The sequence below is a fragment of the Curcuma longa genome, chromosome 11, assembly GCF_044706935.1.
Source record: "Curcuma longa cultivar G26 ecotype Majalengka, Jawa Barat chromosome 11, ITB_CL_G26_1.1, whole genome shotgun sequence".
Lineage (NCBI taxonomy): Eukaryota > Viridiplantae > Streptophyta > Magnoliopsida > Zingiberales > Zingiberaceae > Curcuma > Curcuma longa.
The window spans coordinates 10,265,188-10,289,895 of record NC_133871.1 but is presented as its reverse complement, the minus strand read 5'-3'; the positions used below and the strand labels follow the sequence as shown (position 1 = coordinate 10,289,895).

At 37.7% G+C, this 24,708-nt stretch overlaps 3 protein-coding genes across 5 annotated transcripts; 1 reads left to right on the top strand and 2 right to left on the bottom strand.

The window, feature by feature from the left end:
* Positions 1 to 296: 296 nt before the first annotated feature.
* On the top strand, positions 297 to 1,990 carry LOC141837084 (uncharacterized). Its single transcript, XM_074724551.1, has 2 exons — positions 297 to 605; positions 1,112 to 1,990. The coding sequence occupies exons 1-2, from the start codon at positions 297 to 299 to the stop codon at positions 1,988 to 1,990; spliced, it is 1,188 nt and encodes a 395-aa protein (XP_074580652.1).
* A 1,396-nt stretch (positions 1,991 to 3,386) lies between these two features.
* On the bottom strand, positions 3,387 to 10,846 carry LOC141838564 (protein LOL3-like). The gene is made up of 7 exons (XM_074726073.1): positions 10,643 to 10,846; positions 10,185 to 10,298; positions 9,465 to 9,578; positions 4,334 to 4,443; positions 4,155 to 4,232; positions 3,992 to 4,063; positions 3,387 to 3,677 (listed from the first exon to the last, which is right to left on the bottom strand). The coding sequence occupies exons 2-7, from the start codon at positions 10,294 to 10,296 to the stop codon at positions 3,636 to 3,638; spliced, it is 528 nt and encodes a 175-aa protein (XP_074582174.1). The 5' UTR covers positions 10,297 to 10,298; positions 10,643 to 10,846; the 3' UTR covers positions 3,387 to 3,635.
* A 9,420-nt stretch (positions 10,847 to 20,266) lies between these two features.
* LOC141838565 (histone H2A variant 1-like) lies at positions 20,267 to 22,751 on the bottom strand. Of its 3 annotated transcripts, none has more exons than XM_074726075.1 (3): positions 22,692 to 22,751; positions 22,302 to 22,426; positions 20,267 to 20,809 (listed from the first exon to the last, which is right to left on the bottom strand). In XM_074726075.1, the coding sequence occupies exons 2-3, from the start codon at positions 22,413 to 22,415 to the stop codon at positions 20,513 to 20,515; spliced, it is 411 nt and encodes a 136-aa protein (XP_074582176.1). In that variant the 5' UTR covers positions 22,416 to 22,426; positions 22,692 to 22,751; the 3' UTR covers positions 20,267 to 20,512. The 3 variants fall into 3 exon arrangements, with proteins under 3 accessions (XP_074582176.1, XP_074582175.1, XP_074582177.1); XM_074726074.1 differs by having other exon boundaries at positions 22,718 to 22,751; XM_074726076.1 differs by lacking the exon at positions 22,692 to 22,751 and adding an exon at positions 22,635 to 22,652.
* Between the last annotated feature and the right edge of the window lie 1,957 nt (positions 22,752 to 24,708).

Genomic DNA, 24,708 nt, shown 5'->3' with positions numbered 1-24,708 from the left:
GAATCTGAAAAACAGCAATCGGAAATCAAAATTCAGCAATGAAACAGAAGCAAAATGTTCAGAAACACATCCCCTGCTTCTTCTTCCCCGTGCCTCCCAGCTTGGTGTCAAACAAACTGCCAAAATCCACAATGTGGCCTCGAAAATCCTTTTAGAAGCTTGAACACAATCGCCAGGTGTGTTGCTCGCGTCCGCGGTGCTGAAAACCCGAAGAAAAACCCTCTTCAGGCGACAGCAGCCGGTGTTTGAGTCGAATTCAGCGTTGCAAACTGGAATGGTGACCTCTTCTCGCGCCGATGAAGTCTATGACCCCTTGGAGCTTGCTCCGAAACCTTCAGAGAACCCCTCGTCCAATTTCGGTTGCTGAAGATGCCGTAGCTCGCCGGAATTGCAGACGAACAGAGGAATGCCGCGCCGGAGAAACCCTCGCCGTCGCTAGCTTCCAGCCGCCTATTTCCGCCCAAAGGACCGGTCCTAGCTTCCTCGAGGATCCAGCAGCACGCCGGAATCGGATTGGGTGGACGTGGGCTCGCCGTACACTTACGTCGCGCGGCAGAGGAGCGCTGTCGCGGGACGAAGCACAGTGCGGCGGCACTGTTCATCAGGTAAGGTTTTTGGTTTTATATCCAATTAATTGATCAATCTGAGCCGTTGATTTTGATTCCGACGGCCAGACTTGATCTAGGCTTTAGGGCTTCTAGGGTTTCCAAAAATTTGCAGAAATTTTGATCGGGCTCGATCTGAGTCATGTCCTCCGTGTTGGCTTGATCAATTTGACAAATTTGACTTGATTTGACCGCGGTTGAGCTCGAGTTGAGTCCGATTTGAGCCCTAAAATCAATTAACACCATTTAATGCCAAAATTCACCATTAAATCATAAAAATTATATCAAACCTCAAATTATGCAATATAGGACAAATATGAATCAAATCGATTCATTTTATAATTTATTTTCATGTAAAAGCCCAAAAATAAATCGATTAAAAATTAATAAAATCTTAATTCATCAGTACTTTACAACGAGCTGCCGATACACGTTGGAGTTCTCATTTAAGATCGTTGAAAGGCCTAATTAAGATGTTTAGTGCATCATGCATGGTATTGCTTAAGATTATAGATGACGGGCTTCCTTCTCAACGAGCAGATACAACATCTGTTTATGATGAAATGACTACTTTTGATTTTGTATTCATCTTGCATCTTATGAAAGAGATTATGGAGATCACAGATATTCTTTGTCAGGCTTTACAAAGTAAGTCTCAGGATATTATAAATGCAATGGAGCTTGTATTATCTACCAAGAATTTACTTCAACAAATGAGGGATAACAAGTGGAATGATTTACTTGCAAAAGTGAAATCTTTTTGTGAACTTCGAAATATTGATATTCCTGATTTCAATGCTCCGTATATTAATAGACGAGGTCGAGCTCGTGCTCATCAAGACAATTTCACCATTGAGCATCATTATCAGGTGGACCTCTTTTATGCTTCAATAGATTCACAATTGCAAGAAATTAATGGGCGCTTTAATGCTGATGCTATGGAATTGCTCATTCTTAGTAATGTCTTGAATCCTAAAAATGCAATGGAGTCTTTCAGAATTGAGGATATATGTAAATTAGTTAAAAAGTTTTATGTCCAAGATTTTACAAGTGATGAAAAAGAGCAATTGGAGATACAATTGAAGCATTATGAGTATAATGTAGTCAAAGGGTCCGACTACAAAAATTTATCAACAATTCCAGAATTATGTCAATGGTTGGTGAAGACTAACAAGTCAGTTACATATAACCTTGTTTTTAGAGTGATCATACTTGTGCTTACTCTTCCGGTTTCCACTGCTACTACTGAACGATCATTTTCTGCGATGAATATCGTGAAAACAAGGCTTCGGAGCAAAATGGAGGATGCTTTTCTCTCAGATACGTTAATGGTATATATTGAGAGGGAAATTGCTAAAGCATCACATTTGAACTTAATCAAGTAAGAAACATAGTAGCACCAATCCAGCATGACAATATTATGTGTGATTTCTCTTCCCTAATCTTAATGAGCGAGAGAGAAGGAGTTGAAAAAGGGAAGAGAAGAAACTAAAAAAAACTAACATTTTATTTTGCATTGTATATATTTTTTGTAAAAAGTGGAATCTATCACACGATTGCCCCTACGATCATTTATGAGGAGATAAATCAAAAATTACAGTTGATCATAACAGAGAAAAGTATTGTCTTGATTTTGCTGTGTATTGTACATATCGATCACAAATGGAAGCATCACTAATGAAAGAAAAATGTAATGAGAGAAAGCTAGAGTTAAGAGATATCGAAGAGGAATAGAGTAAATCTTATAAATAACATACATTACTAAAAATAAATTTAAAATGTAAAAAAAAAAAGCTCCTTTGTGGCTACATCCGTTAGAATCACAATGAAATCTTTATAAAATCCAAAGTTTTGATCAGAGAATGAGATCATGCAAATCTTTTATTACACAGGGCCTTATTTTTTTCCATTCTCTTAAAAAAATATACATACACATATATTTAATATATTAAAAATAATGGACACTAATTTTTACCTAAACCCTAAAGCTAGCCTTGCATTTAGCTTTGAATTATTGATGACATTGGGTCGCTAGGCTAAAAATTGCTATGCTTCTTGAATTTACTTGGTGGGAGGAATGTGAGATCAGATCCTTTATCTCGAGATTAGTCTAACTCGCAAGAATGGATTACTCGATTAAAAAAAATATTACCCATTTTATGCATTTAAATAAAAAATAAATTTATAATTAAATTATATTTAAATTAATGAGTAAACTTGTTCATAACTTATTTATGAATAAAATAAATATTTATTTTATATATTTTTTACTATTAAATAAGTTTTACCAAACCTAACATTAAACTTATTCACAAACACCTTCATTTACAATTCTAATCCCACTTCACTCATCCATAGCAATTGATTCTTCAAACACCTTCTTGAAAACTTTATTTCCATTCCATTTCTTTTAAAATATGATTCTAATGTTTAGTTAGATAATCTAAGATGAAATAATTATTTTTAAAAAATAAAAAAATTATCGCAGATCAGACGAACTGACCAAATAAACCAAGTGGATCAAGCGAGCAAATTGGGTGGGCCAAATGCAAGACAAACTGAAGTAGCTAGATGAGCGTCAATCAATCCCAATAAATCAAATGAATCACTTTGCTATAATTCCAATAATACAATGAAACAAAGAAAAGAAAAGGCTTATGCCACCTTATTTACTATTTCACAAAACAAAGCCCCAATAAATTCTTTTTCTATTTAATTAACAAAAAAACACTTCACTAAGAACCATTGTTGGTAGCTATTAAGTATTAAGTACTCACTAGATAAAGGAAATCCAACAATAAACACTTGAAGGGGGGATAATTTGCAAATGTATATACATATTGTTCGATGCACGAAAACTACTCGGGACATACACAACTCGATGACAGCGAAGTCATATACTGTTGGAAGCTACACTTATGTAGCTCATTGTGACTTTTTACAAATGATTTTAAAAAAATCTGGGGCAACGACATTGTCCCAGTAGACAACCACTTGTGATATGTGGAAACTGGAAACTGGAAACAGGAATCATTTTTTCCCAGTGGTTACTCCAACAACAAGATTGGTGACCTGCAATGAAGAAGACATATATTGTCAATAAGCTTAGCGATTTATCATTAGGACTTGGGATTCAACCCCATATTTGCTTTCTCAACTCATCCTCTTGATAAATATTTTATTTGGCAAAACTTCTGCTAGATTAAGAGTATCAATGTTTTCGGCAAAACCACAGACTTGCTTCATTTGATACCAACAATGGCAGAACTTCAACCCACTTAAAGTTTGCTTTTTGGAGTAGAAAAATGCCTCTTAGTTAACCCATCAGTTTTAAATGGTCTGACAAAGTAGTAATAAATTTAGATAATTTTCTAATAAGGGGTTACCAGTTTTCCGCTTTTGTCCACAGACATTGGATTCTCGACAACGACAGTTGTGTTTTGAGTTCGAGAAGCATGCTAGGAAAACACAAAGAATAGTAATTATGAAAATGACAAAGGTATTGACTTTGAAGGAATTGGCTAGCAGGAAGTGGGGAAGTAAGCGTACAGATGAAGTTGATGGAGGCACAGGCGTAATCTCATTAGGCCTACGTGCAGCTGGAATTGGGGTGGTCGTGTTGTTCATCTGTCGCACATAATCATGAAGAAACAGTGAACCTTGAATTGAGGAAGAAAATTATGAATAACACAACAACAAAAACAACAAATTGCAAACTCAATGATTACCCCAATGTTCATCACATAATGGCATATTGCACATTTGACAGATGGAGCTCCATACGGATACACCAGCATAGTATGGCAATGAGCACAGCTCAGGTGAGCAACCCGATTTACTGCAATGGGCCACAGAAACAAGAGTAAATTAAACTTGATAACTACATCTTTTTTACCATTCACAAATATTAGGAAACAGAAAGCTATAAAGTTTGTCTTGATCACTAACTTTAATGTAAGCACAAAAGCATAGATTATTGGAATATCACTTCGGAATTTAACTATCGACATCTCATTTCTGAGCATTTATTCAAAGAGCACACAATATCACTTGCTTTGACACCCTCATATTAAACTTCTTCAAAGAAAACTTAAATTTGACATTATAAAAGCATTTTCTTTAGTTACGAGTGATTCAATTTGCCAACCAAAGTCAGTATTCATTAGTTTGTAGCAACTTTCCCTAGAAAGTGAAGATTAATAATTGTATCTTTCTACGTACATATGTAAGCCTAAGGAGCAGTGTACCTCCTAAGGAGCTCCTTGTTTTCAGTTGGATTTGAGTTAAAGAGTATCTAACAACAAGTATGGATCTAAGTGTATGACATGGTTATTTTTAAAAATGTTTAGAAGCGATCAGCAAAAGATAATAGTTGTCCTCTAGGAGTGTCATTATCTAACACGGGTATGGAGGAATGGGCGAAGTCCAAGTATCAGTGCCTTTTACAACATAAAATCCAACAAATTTTTGATATGTTTGACAATTCTATACCACAGATTCTTGAAATGAGTTTAGCATATAGCCAATAGAAACAAAGAACATTGTTCTAGCGATAAAGGCATAAAAAGGAAAAAGTTAAATGGTTCCAATAGAATGAAAAATGCAAGGGACTTGAAACAATCATCACTTCACAGGACAAAAAAAACTTCAAGCATGAATGTTCAATCCAGAGAGGATGCAGATTTGTTTCAGTGACACCTTATGCACCTAACTTATCAGATATAATATGAGCTTGGTTGGAGCACACAAAAATTACTAGTTTCTTTTTTTGGAAGCTTCACATGACTATCTAATCCATAATTAATATTATAGTATGAGTGAAATCAACCATGTAACTAATTCCTTTAACTATTGATGTTTAGTTGAGAGAAAGAACAAGAGGAGAATGCAACTAATGAGAGAGAAATCATCATTTCCTTGGGAAGAAGATTAGATAGGGAAAAAGTGGGAAATTTTATTTTCCTTTCCTTCAAAAATAGATCTGTTTGAATACAACAACAACAACCAAGCCTTATCATACTAGATAGGGTCGGCTATATGGACCTTTCTACGTCATTGGACTTTATCCTCTACTATATCATCATCTATATTTAAATAAATGTTATCTTGTTTTATTATTGCTAACTAAATTTTTTTTTCTTACTCTTCCTCGTTTAATGGGCGTATTTGTTATAATTTTACATCGTCTAACTGGAACATTTATTGGTTATCTAAGTACATATTCGTACTATCTTAAACGTGTCTATCGGAGTTTTCCCTCAATAGATGCAACTTTGACTTTCTCTCTAATACTCTTATTTCTTATTTTGACATCCTCGTATGACCACACATCCATCTTAACATTCTCATCTCTGCAACTCTCATCTTCTGGTTATGTGCTCGAGTAGCATAACATTCACCGCCATATAATATAGTAGGTCTAACTGCCGTTTTATAGAACTTTCCTTTATGTTTTAGAGGTACTTTACTATCATATAAAACACTCGATGTTCTCCTCCATTTCAACCATCCTGCTTGTATTCTATGTAAGACATCTCTCTCAATCCCTCCATCGACTTGCAAAAATGATCCTAAATACTTAAGCTCTCAATTTCAGACAATTCATCATCTCCTATCTTAACAATTATCTCGTTACGTTTAATATTACTAAACTTAAATTTTATTTATTCTGTTTTTACTCTACTAAGCCTAAAACCTTTCACTTCTAGTATTTCCTGTCAAGATTCTAGTTTAACATTTACTCCTTCACGTGTCTTATATATCAAAACAATATCTACAAACAATATATACCACGGTACTGTGTCTTGAATGTGTCCAATGAGTTCGTTCATGATTAGTGTAAAAAGATAGGAATTTAGAGTTGATCCTTAATGTAACTCTAGCTTTATTGGAAATACTTCAGTTAATCTGCTTGAAGTCTTCACTCTAGTCGTTACATCCTCATACATATCCTTAATTAATTTAATATATGTTACGCTAACACCTTTCTTTTCTAGAATTCTCCGTATAATTTCTTTTGGAACTCTATCATAAGCTTTTTCTAAATCAATGACTATCATGTGTAGATCTTGTTTTTGCTTCCGATACTTTTCAATTAATTATCTGAGAAAATATATAACTTCTATTGTCAACCTTTCATGCATGAACCCAAATTAATTTTCAATCACAGTGATCTCCTTCCTTAATCTCTTTTCTATTACTTTTTCCTAAAATTTCATGACACGACTTATTAGTTTAATAACCCTATAATTTGTATAATTTTGTACGTCTCCCTTATTCTTATATAAAAGAACTAGAGTACTTACCCTTTATTGATCAGTCTTTTTTTTATTTTCAATATCATGTTAAATAATTTTGTAAGTCATTCAATACTTTATTTCCCTAGATATTTCCATACCTCTATCGGAATATCATCTGGTCCAATGACTTTCTCATTTCCCATTTAAAGCTTATTTTACTTCTGAAGATTGAATTCTACGATAAAAGTTTAAGTTTCTATACTCATTTGACCTACTTAAATTACCTAAGCTAAGTTGATCACTTAAACCTTCATTAAAAAATTGATGAAAATACATTTTCCATCACTCTTTTATTTCTCCATTATTTACTAGTACCATATTGCATTCATCTTTAATACATTTTATTTGGGTAAGATCTTTTATTTTTTTCTCTCTCACTTTAGTTATTCTATAAATGTCTCTTTTCCCTTTTTTTATCTAATTTTTTATATAACCGTTCAAAAGTTTCATTCACTATTTTCTTAGCCTCTTTCTTAGCTATTGTATGTTTTTTTAGTTTTTCTCGTTCTTACAAATATATATTTCCTTATAGGTTATTCGTTTTTCCTTCACTTTCTCCTATACTTTCTCATTCCACCACCAAAATTTCTTACTTGATGGTGCATGCCCCTTCGACTCACCGAATACACTCTTTATTATTATTTTCAACTTTGATACCATCTTATCGCATGTCGTATAAGAGTCACCGTATATTTTAACCTAATACTTGTACTCCTACCTTCTCCTTAAATATGTTTTGTTTCTCATCCTTTAACTTCCACTACTTAATTCTAGGAGTCGTGTATATTTTTATTTTATTAATATTATACTTGAGATGTATATCCAACACTACTCTATGTTGGATAGTTAAATTTTCTCCAGAGATGACCTTACAATCTTTACAAATATTTCTATCCCTCTTCCTACCATAAAAAAGTCAATTTATAATTTATTATCTCCACTTTTAAACGTAACCAAGTGTTCTTTTCTTTTCTTAAAAAATGTATTAGCTAGTATAAAGTCATATGTTATCACAAAATTCAATAGAGTTTTCCCTTCATTTCTTGTTCCAAACCCATAACCCTCATGTACCCTCTCATATTCCTTATTTTTCACTCCGACATACCCATTTAGATCATCTCCTAACAAAATCATTTCATTTGACGGAATATTTTGTAATACTTCATCAAGGTCGTCCCAAAACTTTGATTTGGTATCTTCATCTAATTCTACTTGGGATGCATATATACTAATTACATTCATAGTTTCTTTCTCCACTATCATCTTAAAAGCTATAATTCTATCTCCTTTTCTAACTACTCTTACAACCTCATCCTTTAATGAACTATCTACAACAATACCTACTCCATTTCTTATTTTATTCTTTCCTATGTACCATAAATTAAAACCCAAGTTCTCTATCATCTTTGTCTTCTCGCCTACCCATTTTGGCTCTTGTAAACATAAAATACTAATTCTTTTCTAATCATCGTATCTAGTACCTCCATTACTTTACCAGTGAGAGTTCCTATGTTCCATATTTCAAATTTTAGATTATTAATTTTCCTATAATATTTGTTCTTATCCAACCTATAGTGAGAACTTTTGTCTATTTAACACTACACCTAAGTTCTCATGGAGATGTAGCGATCCTTGCCAATACGTTATAATCAGACCCTGTAACGCAGACTCTTGCATATTTATCACTACACCCGAGTTCTGGAGATGTAGCGGTCTTTGTCGAAATGTTACAGTCGAACTCTGCAACGCATTCCTTCCGAGGAACAACCTAGCATTAGCACAATAGTTTAATGGATCTATTCATTGAGTATTTGTCTTAATTTAACACTGGTTGGCAACCTAATACAACCCTCCTCCTTTATTTGTTTAAATTAGGCAAAAAATATCATTCCACCAAGCCATCTTCAACAACACCATTCCATCTCTAGCCATGAATTATTGATGTCGTAACACTTAAACAAGTTTGAGAGCACTCTGCTTTCTTAATTCTCTTCTTCCTCATTCAGTTTTAGGTTTAAGATATGTGATTATCTCCTTAGTTTTCATTATTGCCATAACATTTCTACATATAATTAACTTGTACATTCTCCAATTATTTATTGACTCCTGGTTAGATTCACCCTACAGTTCCCTTCCGAAGAAGAGTAAAAAGATGTTTCTTTCTGCACTGTTACATCAATTGAGAAAGTGTGGTGTGCAATACAATCACATACTCATCTCATTTATGATCAGATAGGAATACTAGAATTTCAAAGGATCCAAGGTTTTCAAATAAGAACAAAGGCCACTGTGTAAACCGGTAAAGTAAGAAAGATTGGCATTAAGAACAAATCATCTGAACAAGAGTACTCAATCCAAAGGACCAACAAAGTTTCAATCCAAAGGACCAACAAAATGCAAATTAGAGAACCTAGAATGACTAGCAAGTTCATATGCATGACAAACATTCAGTCTTGTTAATCATAAATTCATTAGTACAAAATACAGGTAAGTACTATGGGGTCACCGAACTATAATAAGTTATATGTAAAAGTTAACAGAATGTAAAAAAAACACAGACCTGGTCTTGCAAAATTGATTGTGTTACAGCAGGAGCATCTTACATTTTTTGCACCTCTATTATACATCAATAGAATTCGGCAGCCACCACATACAAGATGTGCCATCTCCATTCCTGCATACCTGGTGATTTAAACTTCCACATTGACATATACAATATACAAGCAGAAAGTGGCCTATGGCGTAACAATGCACAATTATGAAGTGAGAGGAATGGCGCATTTTGTAAAACTAAAACATAATTAACTCATTGGTGTAGCCTTGAACTATGGTATTACCATTGTTAACAAATGCTCATAAAGATAGACATGCGGCAAAAAGGCATGGGAGAATTGCACTGTTACAAAATGGTGGAGAACTAGGATATGAGATTAAACTGTTCTGCACCCCATACACATCATGGTGGAAGAAACAAATTCAAAGCTTCTTCTTTGGCAACCATATTTTAAAATACACATTTTAGTTAAAACATTAAGAACAGAGGAAATAATATAATAAGTGTGGAGAGAGGAGGATAACCATGGTTGTACTTTAACATCAAGAAACTCAGGGTATTGATTCTATGATTTGCTACCTAACCCCTAGAAAATATTCCTAATACAAGCATAGCCTTAGAACTTGTAGCAAAGATAGTTTTGCAACAATAGTACACAAACCCAAGGAAAACATACATGTAGAGAAATCAACCCATTCAATAAGAAAAAAAATCCAAAAGAAGCACCTGGAGGGGGGACTGCAGTTATGTTGTTGCATATTGCACAACATACATTAGTGGCTCCCCTAGGGTAAAGAAGAACGCTCCTGCAACCGTTGCAAACAAGTTGTCTCTGCATGTCTGTAGTAATCGTAAACAACGCATCAAACTATCGGCAATTTAACGTGGATGGCTCATAAAATTAGAACTGAAATGCAGAATCGTCTGGTTAAGTGCTCAAAATGATTATAGATTAAAAATAAAATGTCCTTTTGCTAAAAAAAGGAAGGGAAAAAAGTAACATTCTTGAGGAACGACAAAAATAAAGTGCCTAAGGGGAAACAAATCTAACGTCCACGCAACAATTTCCAAATCCAATATAACTTTCGGCTAGAAAAATTGAAAAAATGGGCCCAGATCCCACATTTCCCACAATACGAACAAATTGATCCCCAGAAAGACGAATCTAGCAAAGACCGACTCACCTCCGGAAACTAAAAAGAAGAAATCGCTCAGAAACCCTAGTGGGCAGATGAGATCCTCCACACGAGGAAACCAAGATTGGAACTCGACGAGTTCCAGTAATTGATGGCTTTTGCGAAGCTCCAAGGAGGAAAGACGAACCCTTTCCCCTTCCCCCTCTTCGTTTGCGATCGAGGTTGGAACTGGATTCCTTGTGAATCTTGAGAAAGAGCGTTTGAGTGATTAAGCGTTAATAGATAAATTAAGCAAGTTATTAATAGCAGTTAAGCCTTTATACCGTACGTGTACGTCTAAAGACGTCAAGGAGCATCACACGCACGGCACGTGCTCAAAATTTTTAGAATAAGACATAGCTTTAGATGTTCTTGCTCATCTTCTGCAAAAGGTGGTAAAATATGCATGTATTCCTGATAAACAAAATTAAAGTACTTTCTTAATTATTAGAATTGTGAGATATATATTTTTTTAAAAGTATTTTATCATATTTTTCATATTAAAAATATTCTTATTATAATATTATTATGGTAGTTACAAGGTAGCTATAAAATATAAAGTAGTTACAAATTATTATTTTTAATTTAATTTATCAAAAATATTATATAATAATATTTTACATAAAATTTTAATATAATTTAGTTAAAAATTTTCAAAATCATCGAAAATCTATTATAACTAATAATTTTAATCAATCATAATGAGCTTCTTTTATATAAAAGTGTTCTATTTTTGACTAAGTTAAAGTGATTTATTTTTAAAATACTGTAACAATTTCTATAAAGATAATTTTGACTGTATTAAAGTAATTTTGGTTGAATTTTAAATAATTTTTTATATAAAAATGCTCTATATATTATATTTCTGATAAATTGAACTAGTTTATTTTGAAATATTTAACAGTTATAGTATTTCCAGTAAAAGAAATATGGAGAGGTAGCTTTTGATGATTCAGATAACTAGAGGCACCTAACCTTTTCATTGCATGATAATAAACTCATAATTTAAAAAAAGAACAAATTTCTCATCTTCCCACTATGCATAATTAGAGAGGTTACTTTTATGAATGGCAATTATACAATATAAATCATTTGTTATCATATAAAAGATAGATGCAAACACTCTAGTATTTCAATAACTTTTACAAGTAAACAATCTTCACAAAACAATAGGATGATAGTGTTTACAAGCCTCACACTAGTGCCAACCATAGGAAGTAGGCAATCCTTGCATAATCCTAGGAAGAACTACAACAACTGTTCAGATGCATCGAAAAGATTCCAATCGTTTGTCTAGTTCATCGACTTCAGGCTTCTCCAGAGCAATATGCCTGCAAAGTAGTTGTCCATGCTCAGAATTGAGGAGAAATGACATGAACTAAAAGACATGAAACTCCTGCAGAAGACACTTATGCTTGAGACTACTAAGGAACATTTCTAACAAAGCATTGTTCATGGGATCGATACGGATACGTTTGCCGCGAAGAATGTGATCAAATGACACGTATGAACTGTGATCTACTTCTTCAAAAGTTGATGTAAAAACTGAGCCACACTGTTGGTTACTAGAAAGGCCTTCATACCGTGAAGCAGTATCGACTTTCATATTATTAACTGCGATCCGACCTTTAGGAGCTGAAGACAACTGCAAAAGTAGCTCAGAGATGAATGAGCAATCAGTGCATTTTTCCAATCAAAAGAATTACTGCAAGGGCAAACGACATGGATAAAACAATAGGGCTATCTGAGAAGCAACATCAACACCAATTTCATCAAGCACCTAATGGAGATAACAAGAACATTGGGATCAAAATAATTTACGATACAAGATACAGCAACAACTGGAAGCAAAAGAAAACAAATTTCCTAGCTGCTGGAACGGGTCTCACAGCTTGGTTGGTCATGGGTAATGCAATAGATCTCAATGGTGATGGGAAATAATCATGCAACTGGCTAACTTACTGTGTCTTCATGTAGTTGAGACATACAAAGATCTAGATGAGAAGAACCATTTATTGTGATGCAAAAAGCCGATGAATATCAGCAGCTAAATGTACTTGATACATGATGTGGAGCATGTAAACAAAGGATGTGGAGCATTATGACACACATCTAAGAACTGAAAGTGCAAAACTTTAACATAGATAACAACGACATCTAGAAGGATAAGAGAGTTGAACACATAGAAAATATGCTTAACTGCAATAAAATTTCACAGTAAATAACAAACTTCTGCTGCAAAATATATGAAAAGTGTATTTGATTGAGATACCATCGTATCCATTTGTGCTGATTGCTTCTGGAACTCTTTCATTATTTTCAGCTGCTTAGCTTGTTGCATTTGCTGAATACTAATGCTGTTAGCTAATGCCTCAGTAGAATGTACTTTTTTTCAGGATTAACATATATCAATATTATACATTTCCTAGTTCGGAGATCTGCTCGTGCTTTTACATGTTTCAGGGTGGAAATTGGAGCGAAAACGGGCAAAACGGAGCATCATTGAAGATCAGGCAAGACAGGGCCGTGCCTCATAGGCACGGCCGTGTCTCAAGGACCTCCTGGCCGTGTTTCAATGGGCACGGGCGTGTGCCAAAGATCCCCTCAGCAGCAGCCAGAGGCCGTGCCTCAAAAGCACACCCGTGCTTCAAAACAGAATCAAGCCAGTTCATGGCCGTGCCTCCAAAGCACGGCCGTGTCTTCACCTTGGAGCCAGCCTCTGCTGAAGGCCGTGCCTCACAGGCACGGCCGTGTGCAAGAACAGAAGAGCCCAAGCAGCAGGCCGTGCCTCAGAAGCACGGCCGTGTCCAGCCATTCAGCTCCAGCCAGTGTGTGGCCGTGCCTCCCAGGCACGGCCGTGCCATCAAACAGAAGGAGGACAAGTCTGGGCCGTGCCTAAGAGGCACGGCCGTGCCCCAGACCCGAGACTTCACAGCTTCAGGCCGTGCCCCCAAGGCACGGCCGTGCCTTCCCTTGTGCCCGAAGCCAACACAAGGCCGTGCCTTCCAGGCACGGCCGTGTGCACGGGGGCGTGCTGCTTCCGAACCCTGCACTATAAATAGGTCTCTTTGGAGACCTAGAAAAGGGGGGGAGACTTTGGAGAGCCACCGGAGTTGTTCTAGAGCCGCCGACGCCTATTTCGGAGGGAGATTCGACGATCCATCACCGATCCGACTGCTCCAGACCATCTTCATCCCATCTACGTAGAGATTTCACTCCGAGGAAGAAGATAAGTCTAGTTTCCTGCATTTTCTTGTTTATCTTTGGGAACAAGATGTATTTCTTCTATCCTTTGGATTGTATTCTCCTCGATATGGAGTAGATTTCCCTATTGTATTTGGATTTGATTAATCTACCATTTTCTATGAAATACTGTGCATTGCTTTATGGATTTGTGCTTGTACTTGATGATAACTTGTGTGTGTGTGAATCCATGAGGGTAGGGATTTACTATGAATTGGGGAAGTCATTAGGCCGTATACCGGGGCGCTCTGTAAAAGGGGCAGACCTTGAACCGGGCGAGATTCCGAGGGGTTTCCTAATACATAGTTGAATTCCTATGAGGGATAGTTAGCGGTCATTCGTTATTGGGGAGAGATCTGTAAAAGGATATCCAGTGACAGTGGATAGGGTTCTTTTAGTATTTCCGGGGCGCCTGAGTGACACGGGCAGACCTTGAACCGGGCTTCTAGAACCGTTTCAAACCAATAACGAGTGACGTAAGAACACCAATGATTTAATTCGAGGATACCTGACGAGGTTGAATTGGATAATTTGGTTGACATTCCTACAATTGAACAGTTATTGAGGAAAGGTAGAGGATCCAAGTCGATTAATCCATTCTCTGAGGAGTCCGAAATCCTAGGATCGCTTCACCCATCAGTGTCACAGTCGATCCCTTTCTCCGACTTCTAGGATAAAGCACTTTAAAACACTCCTATCTCCCCCACACAACTCATGATCTATATTCTCTCCACCTTTTTGTGCTAGATTTAGTAAGTAGTTCCACGGTCCCTGTGGATTCGATCTTTTTATTACTTGACGACATTCCGTGCACTATCTGTAAAGACATGACAAGATCGTCCTGACGTGGAACAGGAACTGCTGGAGAAGGGTTCTCCGGGATCTCATCAGGATCTTCCACAGTCTCCTCCAGGTCCTCATCTGGAACCTCTTCCTCATCCACTTCAAGAATCTCTAGCTCCATGTCTTCATCCTCCTCAGGAGCGACCTCAAAGACCTCCTCAGGCTCAGGGTCCTCCTCCATTTCAGGATCCTCCTCAGACACGTAATATTCCAGAATTTCTGGATCCTCTTCATCGTCTTCTGAATCCGATCCGGATTCTCCCAGATCTTCTGGAAACTCGTGTTGCAGCAGTAACCTGCACAACTCTGGGTATGCGAGGCGACAACTAAACTGGCCCCAGATCTGGTGTGCTACCACCCTAGCGCGCTCAGGCAATGCACGCATCAGTGCCCCGATCCGGTGGTCGTTTAGCATAGGAAACCTCTCTTGTTCTAGCTTCCAGAAGATTCGATCCAATCTTCCCATAACTCCTTGAACTCCAAGGACTGGACTGTACTCAACTGAATCAAGCTCATCAAACAACTCCTCTAGTCGTGCATTGTAACGAGCCATGCTGTGAGACAGTATATCAAACCAAGTGAGTTACAGTCCATGATCAAAAGCATACCCAAATCATTACATTCCGTATCATATTTGATCATATCAATCATAGAACAGTAAGTAAGGTAAGTAAGGAACGCATGAATATCTTACTTGGAAGCGGCAGGACTCAGGCTTGATGTGTGTGTAGTGAGATGAACACGTCTCTGATACCAATCTGTAACGCCCGGGAATCTAATGTACGCAGTCTTAGACTGCCTTTGGCAAGAGGCTATTTCCAGGATTTGAATCCGTGAATCTTTAGGTCACACGGCAGCAAGTCTTTCTCGTTGCGCCAAGGCTCCCCTTCTTCTATGTGAAAATGTAAGAGATAGATAATTGTTGAATTGTAATAAGTTTTTAAATAAAATGAAAGTTAATTTTTATATGTTTTGTACAAATATGAAAAATTGGATTCGTTATTATGTGGTTTCAATATTATCGTACTAAATTTTAAGTGCGATGTGGTTCAGAAAAAGAATTGAAGTCAAATGATTTTGAATATTGTATTATCTATAATTTTATATTCAATTTCAATGTTTAAGGGAGATACTATAGATTGTATTTTGAATTTTATGAAATAAAGTTTTATCCAAAGAAATATTATATATCCACTAATAAAATATCTATAATAGTATCTTTTGAGATAATAAAATATTCTTTTAATACTTTCTCAATTTTATTTAGTGGGAGTATGAATAAATTGATCAATCTGATATATAGTCATATTATAGTGATATATTATAAGATTCTAATAATGCTTTGGTAGCTTTGAGAATCAGACATAACATAGCCAGAGAGGATGAGATTGCAAGAAGATGTTTATAGTAATTGACCTGCAGATAAAACATGCACCATCAAACTAAATGCTGTTTCAAGATAATTGCCTAATCTACATCACAATAGACATGTAATTCTCAAGATGATTGATGACATAGAGAAGAGCACCATGTAAAATAGTATCTTTGAGATAGAAAAAAAATTCTTTTAATACCTTCCTAATTTTATTCAATAAGAGCATGCATAAATTGATGGTTCTTATTTGAGTACGGGGTGGGTCAAATCCTATGAAACTCAATGTGATTGACTTTGTGGTAAATCGGCAACTGCAATAACTTGACAATGGAGAGTCGGCTAAAAGAGCTAGCAGAAAGATTTGACTAAAGGAATTAACAGGATAAATTCAGCCGAAGGAGTCGATAGAGGATACTTTAGGCTGAAAGAGTCGGCAGATGGACTCAGCTAAAAGGAGTCAGCTTTTTAAATCTAATTTCAGATGAAATGTAATCGATTTTTGGAGAAAGTAAACATCATAGGGCTCATTGAGCAACACGGAGGTTCCTCCAATATCTAAGTCATCAGAAAGTTTAAAAAGAATAAGGAGACAATAATAAAAAATGTAATAAAGTAAATAAGATAAAACATATGAGATGATAAATGATGATACTCCTTAGAATAGATAGCTCTTTAGAGTCTCCCTCCCCTTACCTTATATATTGAGAAAATTCTAAGGGGCATACCTTTTAAGAGAAACCAAGGCACCTCAATAAAAGATGTCATAACCATCATGTTCTTTGCCTTTTGGTAACCATTGAACTCTTTCAGTAAGTTACGATAACTGTCGAGTTCCTTTGCATGATCGAGAAGTCAAGAGTCAGCGATGGATGACATGACTCTAGCGTTGGCCAAGTCAAGGGATCTCCTACATGAACCCCCTTTGACCGAATCAAGGACCTACCACATGGACCCTCTTTCTTACCTTTGAAACACAAGCATCCCCCTTCAAATCTAATTGAAGGAGGATGTAATCCGACTAACTTGGCAAGTGTCTAATCAATGACTTCAAGGTTAGGGTCCATGTGGCCGAGACACTAGGAGTGGAGGAGAAGAACAAGAGGAAGAATCAACGACCAAGTCAAAGGGATCTCCGATACATCTTTGACCGAATCCAAGGACCCACCACATGACCCTCTTTCTACCTTAAATCACAAGCATCCTCTTCAAATCTAATCCAAGGATCGAGGATATAATCCAACTAACTTGGCAAGTGTCTAATCAATGACTTTGAGGTTAGGATCCATGTGGCCGAGACACTAGAGCGGAGGAGAAGAACAAGAGGAGTAATCGACGACTACTATGAAGCATCTCCTAAGTACAGTGAGAAGGAAAGAGCTGGAATTTATTTTTTATCTTATTTTATAAGAGATTATTTTTGAAATTCGAATCCATTGACTCCTCTCTTTCAAGTACTTCCAGAAATTCTTAGATAATTCTATATTTTCCTTCGTTTGGGATAGAATTATCTTCAAAAATTCCTCTATCCCAGATAGAGTAGCCGTTTCATTCTCCCCGACTTGGAGGGTGGACTCATTTCAATCTCTCTTACTCGGACATAAGCACGGAGCCTCCCCTGTAAGAGTTGACTCATTTCATTCTCTTCGACTCGGACATGGGCGCGGAGCCCCTCCGGGAAGGGTCGACTCGTTTCATTCTTATGGACTCGGACATGAGTGTGGAGCCTCCTAGCCTCTAGGAAGGGTAGATTAGTTTCTTCATTCTCCCTGACTCGAACATGGGCATGAAGCCCTTCTAGGAAGGATCGACTCATTTCATTCTCTCCTCGACCTAGACATGGGCACAGAGCCTCTCTGGGAAGGGTCAACTCATTTTATTCTCTACTTGGCCTGGACATGGGCGCGGAGCTCGTCCGAATCGAGTACTTATATTTTCTATGAATAGAGTCACCTCTAAGTTGACATCTTCACACTAGGTTCAATTGCATTTGTTTCATTTTTTAATATAAATTGCAGCTCTTCCTTCCTGCTGTACTTAGGAGATGCTTCATAGTAGTCGTCGATTACTCCCTCTTGCTCTTCTCCTCTGCTCCTAGTGTCTCGGCCACATGGACCCTAACCTCAAAGTCATTGATTAGACACTTGCCAAGTTAGTTGGATTATATCCTCGATCCTTCGATTAGATTTGAAGAGGATGCTTGTGATTTGAAGGTAAGAAAGAGGGTCCATGTGGTAGGTCCTTGATTCGGTCAAAAGGGGGTTCCTATAGGAGATCCCTTGACTTGGTCGTCGATTACTCCCTCTTGTTCTTCTCCTCCACTCCTAGTGTCTCGGCCACATGGACCCTAACCTCGAAGTCATTGATTAGACACTTGCCAAGTTAGTCGGATTACATCCTCCTTCGATTAGATTTGAAGGGGATGCTTGTGCTTTCAAAGGTAAGAAAGAGGGTCCATGTGGTAGGTCCTTGATTCGGTCAAAAGGGGGTTCATGTAGGAGATCCCTTGACTTGGCCAACGCTAGAGTCATGTCATCCATCGCTGACTCTTGACTTCTCGATCATGCAAAGGAACTCGACAGTTATCGTAACTCGAAGAGACTCAATGGTTACCAAAAGGCAAAGGAGCATGATGGTTATGACATCTTTTATTGAGGTGTGCCCCTTGATTTCCTTTCAAAAGGTATGCCCCTTAGAATTTTCTCAATATATAAGGTAAGGGGAGGGAGACTCTAAAGAGGGCTATCTATTCTAAGGAAGAATTGTATCATCATTTATCATCTCATATGTTTTATCTTATTTACTTTATTACATTTCTTATTATTGTCTCAACTTTATTCTTTTTAAACTTTCTGATGACTTAGATATTGGAGGAACCTCACTGGGGTAGCTCTCAATGAGCCCTATGATGTTACTTTCTCCAAAAATCGATTACATTTCATCTGAAGTTGATTTAAAAAGCCGACTCCTTTAGCTGAGTCCATCTGCCGACTCTTTCAGTCAAGTTCTCCTATCGACTCCTTCAGCTGAGTCCTCCTGTTAATTCCTTTAGTCAAATCTTTCTGCTGACTCTTTTAGCCGACTCTCCATTGTCAAGTTATTGCAGTTGCCGATTTACCACAAAGTCAATCACATTGAGTTTCATAGGATTTGACCCACCCCGTACTCAAACAAGAACCATCAATTTATGCATGCTCTTATTGAATAAAATTAGGAAGGTATTAAAAGAATTTTTTTACTATCTCACAGATACTATTTTACATGGTGCTCTTCTATGTCATCAATCATCTTGAGAATTACATGTCTATTGTGATGTAGATTGGGCAAATTATCTTGAAGACAGGCATTTTATTAGTTGATGGTGCATGTTTTATCTGCAGGTCAATTACTATAAACATCTTCTTTGCAATCTCATCCTCTGGCTATGTCTGATTCTCAAAGCTATCAAAGCATTATTAGAACCTTATAATATATCACTATAATATGACTATATATCTGGTTGATCAATTTATCCATGCTCCCACTAAATAAAATTGAGAAAGTATTAAAAGAATATTTTATTATCTCAAAAGATACTATTATTTTTTTATTAGTGGATATATAATATTTCTTGGATAAAACTTTATTTCATAAAATTCAAAATACAATCTATAGTATCTCCCTTAAACATTGAAATTGAATATAAAATTATAGATAATACAATATTCAAAATCATTTGACTTCAATTCTTTTTCTGAACCACATCGCACTTAAAATTTAGTACGATAATATATTGAAACCACATAATAACGAATCCAATTTTTCATATTTGTACAAAACATATAAAAATTAACTTTCATTTTATTTAAAAACTTATTACAATTCAACAATTATCTATCTCTTACATTTTCACATAGAATCAAATTATTACGGATTCAAATCCTGTAGCCTCTTTACTATGCCACCCCGCAAGGCGGGAGCTTAAAGCTGGATCCCGCAAGGCGAACCGGACTGCCTTTTTTTTTTTACATTTTCACATAGAATCAAATTATTATATCTTTACTATGCCATTAAAGCTGGATACCAAAATAATTTAGTCCAATTAGAAAAGTTCAATGTATTTATTTAGGAATTATCTTAGATGTCCTAATGTAAGTATACCCATTCAACAAAAAAATTAAAATAAACAACATTACTTACAAAGGACAATAAAAGGTCTTAAATATCTAATGGAAATAAGAATGCAAGTTTGACGAACATACATATCGTAGCTACACTCCATAAACACAACGTGAAATTTCCGACATCCAGCCGACCTAGTAGAGGATGAACTACTCTTGTCCAAACTGCCTAACAAAAGTTCACAATACGAGCTACAAATCACTGATCTAGTGGTACAAACATTACATGCCTAGTGATGCCAACCAACGGAAACGACACCATCACTCCTTGGAGGACTTGTTGATGAGGGATTTGTGGATGTGTGGGATGACTCCGCCACCCGCAATGGTGCCCTTGATGAGGGTGTCTAGCTCCTCGTCTCCTCGAATGGCAAGCTGAAGATGGCGCGGAGTGATTCGCTTCACCTTGAGATCCTTGCTTGCATTCCCTGCAAGCTCCAACACTTCTGCTGTTAAGTACTCTAGTATTGCAGCTGAGTACACGGCTGCAGTGGCTCCGACACGGCCATTTGCTTGAATCCTGGACTTCAGCTGCCGGTGAATACGGCCAACTGGAAACTGCAGACATCATGTAGATATCAAATAAAAAAATGGATATGAGTGAATTTAACCATTCTGAATTTTAGATTATTGACTTTCAAGTAACCATCAGACAACAACATTAATAAAAGACGTGAAAATGCAAGTAACACTGCATGTATTGACATAATTTAGTTCAAAGCTAAAGAGTTATTACCCCAAAAAGGATCAGGATGTAAATTGCATTCACATGACTGCTGCTAAAGTTTCAGGAACATTCTTTAAGAGATCATAATCCCCATAAAAACAAAAGCATTTTAAAGTTTGCCGCTACCCTTGCTTGCTTTGTTGATCTTAATGAATTTGCTCTTCGTAGCCTCTCTGATGATGTTTCATTGTCTATTGGGATTACAACTAATTCAAGAATTAGAGATGATATAATCCTGAAAAAATTCTTTTGTAATTTTTTGCTTTTTATTGACACTAAGATATAATTTCATGCATGAAACATTACCTATCTCTCACTACATACAGATAGTATTCTGGGAAATCTGCTGTTCAAATTGATTCATTGAAGAAAATTGTCTGTCAGTGAAACATTTTAGTTACCAACAAGGGATTCTTACCAATCAATCTTAATTACTCTTCTCTTGATTTTTCTAGTAGTATTGATCTGACTAAATTCATTTTATTTCAAAGCATTCCCCTTAAAGTATATACACAGATTTTACATCTTATATGGTGCACCAAAACTTTCATATCTTGAGATCATTTCAAGAACAAGCAGTAAGATAAACTCAACTATGAATCCTCCAGCAATAGTGTATAAATATATATCCAAAATGATTGAAAAGAGTGTTCACTGTGAGCAATTTGATCTAAACCTCTCCGGGGGTTTTCGCATGACTACTTGAGGCTGCCTACAATTTGTTACAACCATCGATAACTAGCAGGTAATTAGGCACAACCAAATTAGCCTTTATTGAAGTAGAAGTTTTGATCTTGACTTATTGAAGTGTCATGCTAATATACAGAAATTTATACACAAATCCAAGACCTAATGCCTGCAAATATCAACAATATTTGTTGATAAAGCAGGAAATTACCAACTCGACTTTTTTGATAAAGCAGGAAATTACCAACTCTGACTTCAAACGAACAAAGACTGTCAGTTCATGTTTGCTGTTACCTGAAAACATAGAGTTTCCTTTCTGATCTTTTGGAGGGAAGAAACATATTTGAAAATCTAACCACAAAATGTATAGGTAAATAGCCACAAAATGTTTCTCCATAGCTCGTATATCATGGCACAGTCTATTTAACGACAAATTACTACCATTCTAGCTGTGAATTAAAGTTCTAACCAAATCAAACTAGATAACTTGAAACCAACAAATGTTTTCTTGCAGAACAAAGGGCATTGTAGAATGAGGAAATGGTAGAACAACAACACACCTGATTCATCCAAGTTCAGAACAACAGGATAATTTCACGATGAGAAAAGGAACAAAGAGAGATTAGCTAGTATCACCTGCAACCCAGCGCGCGCAGACCGGGAGATTGGCTTCTTCTTGTCTTTATCCTTGTCCTTGTTCGCCGCCGTCGTCTTCCCTGCAAGGAGCCCTTTCCCTCCCTTACCCGCCATCTCTAAACTCCCTAAACCCGAAAAACACAGATTTAGGACGCCAAAAGACACAGAATACCAAAAACAACACGCCAATCCACCGTGCGCAGACTCCCGAACGACAAACGAGCACCAGAAACACAACCATATCAGGAGAAATAAAAAAAACCCCGCAAAAAAACCCAAATCGTTGCGCCAAAATCGAAGCGAAAGAGCAAGACAGCGAGATCGACACATGACCCGACGGAAAACCCTTAAGATCCAAGAAAAGCGAAGACGGAGTGAAGGAAAGGCTACTCTTCTCCTCCTCCTGCCTACGATACCTCCAGAGCGAGCGCGACTCGGAGAGGAGGAACGGATAAATGAAAAGCCGAGGGGGCAAAAGATAAAAGGCGACGTGGTGGCGGTTGCTTTCAGGCGGACCAATAGGAGTTAACGAGTAAATTAAGTTCCATAATTGCCCTCGCCTTTTGTTCGTCATTTACGCCGCGACAAGTCACCACAACTGGAGAAAGAAAAGGGGTATTATTGTAAATTCACAAAACAGCGGAAATGCTTCATTTGATTTCATTTTGTGGGCTAATCCTTCAATAGTGGGCCTCAATCCAAACAAAGATCCGGCCCATATTAAACCAGAACGTCTAGAATATTCTCATAGTTGAATAAGAACGCTCCAACTCATCCGTCAAACACTGTCGCCTCCGCCCTCCGCCTCCTCCTCCTCCTCCTCCTCCCCTGCCTCTGCCAGATGAGAAATCGCCGGCCAACGCGTTGCCGCCTCCGACGACATTGTCTCCTCCGTCTCCACCGTCTCCGCCTGCGGTTCCAAAGAGCCCCCGACGACACCTCGGCCGTCGAAGGCGGCTGCGGAGGCTCCTCCAATTCCGAGTTCCCCTGCCTCCATTGCTCCTCCGGCGAACGCGATGCCCACTCCTCCGGCCCCGCCCGGCATTCCTCTGCCTCCTCCCTCGACGGCTACTGACCAACAGAGAACGAGTACCGACACTTGGATCGATCAGTACTCATCGAGAAGCGCTGCCCCTGAGCCGCCGGCCGGTTCGTCGTGGCACGACAAAACCGACACTATCGTCGTCGGGATCACCGCGGCCGGAGTGCTCGTGTTCCTCGCCATCGCGTTCGTGGCTTTGAGGCGGAATAAGAGAGGGCAGGGAATTGGAGCGCGGTACCGGCAAACCCCCAACACCGAAACTTCTCCGGGCGGTTAGTTCGCTCGACTGTAATGCTTAATTTTAATTTTACATTAAAAGATAAAATTTCAATTTGCCCCTGTAATTAAGCAAATTTCGCATTTCATCCTCCTCTTTTTTTTAAATTCGAACGCGAGCAAAAAATCTAAGTAAATTGCTTTTCCCCCATGCCTTGAGAGTATCTCCAGATGCCCTATTCCACCATTTTAGTGTAAAAAAAAACACCAAATAAACTCTAAGATACCCTACATTTCGCTTTTCATCCCTCCTCTTTTCTTTAAATTCGAACGCGAGCAGAAAACCTAAACCTAATCTGAGACTCCTGGGAATGAATTTCTGTGATTCTTGTCCCATCGATTGATTAATCAAAGGGAGGTCGACACAGCCTTCAATATTCCCCGAGAAAGCCAATCTCCAAGTGGAGGATTGTAGCTCTATCCTTCCTTAGTTTTCTTTAGGCCCTTTCCTTGGCCCCTCGGGGTATATTGTAGTTGTTTGCTTTATGCCCTTGACTTTCCTATCCCCTCGGTCTGGGAGTCTTCTAGCTCTTCTGGAACTCGAACAGCGAAGTTAGCTTTTGATTAATGGTCTACGTACTACGCTACCTCTATCTACGGATGAAAGCTCTTTGTACGCTAGCTCTACCTATTCGGTGTGCCTTATAGCTCTTCTGTTGCTACCTCTATCTACGCTACCTCTACCTATAGGTCTCTTATCGAGGTATGAAAGCTCTTTGTACGCTAGCTCTACTTTGGTCCACCAGTACCTCTAATAAACACTAGGTTTTCGGTCGGGCCGCTATGTTGTGGCGCCGCCTGGCCTCCATTCTCCCGCCTCCTGCCATCGAAGCCATCGCGAGGCCGGCAGTGACATAGATCGCGAGGCCGGCAGTCCTGATTCTGCCGTCGGGAGGTCGGCGCGGATGTCCTGCATCATGTCGTAGATTGCGAGGCTGGCTGTCCCGGAAAGATGATGTAAAGATGGATGGATTTGGACGCATTTTTGGATCCGAGGACGTTTTCGAACCAGCTAGGAGACGATGGCAAACGCCTTCGGGTCCAAAAACACGTCCAAATCCATCTATCTCTACATCAACTCTCTGGATG

What these genes read in the sequence shown, in the direction of transcription:
- LOC141837084 (XM_074724551.1), top strand. Translation starts at nt 297, where the DNA reads ATGAAGTCTATGACCCCTTGGAGCTTGCTCCGAAACCTTCAGAGAACC. An exon ending in GCGGCGGCACTGTTCATCAG is followed by an intron (nt 606 to 1,111) that starts GTAAGGTTTTTG and finishes GTATTGCTTAAG; the next exon opens with ATTATAGATGACGGGCTTCC.
- LOC141838564 (XM_074726073.1), bottom strand. Translation starts at nt 10,296, where the DNA reads ATGCAGAGACAACTTGTTTGCAACGGTTGCAGGAGCGTTCTTCTTTAC. An exon ending in AATCAATTTTGCAAGACCAG is followed by an intron (nt 4,444 to 9,464) that starts GTCTGTGTTTTT and finishes GGCCCATTGCAG; the next exon opens with TAAATCGGGTTGCTCACCTG. An exon ending in ATTATGTGATGAACATTGGG is followed by an intron (nt 4,233 to 4,333) that starts GTAATCATTGAG and finishes TATGTGCGACAG; the next exon opens with ATGAACAACACGACCACCCC.
- LOC141838565 (XM_074726075.1), bottom strand. Translation starts at nt 22,415, where the DNA reads ATGGCGGGTAAGGGAGGGAAAGGGCTCCTTGCAGGGAAGACGACGGCG. An exon ending in CTGCGCGCGCTGGGTTGCAG is followed by an intron (nt 20,810 to 22,301) that starts GTGATACTAGCT and finishes TGATGTCTGCAG; the next exon opens with TTTCCAGTTGGCCGTATTCA.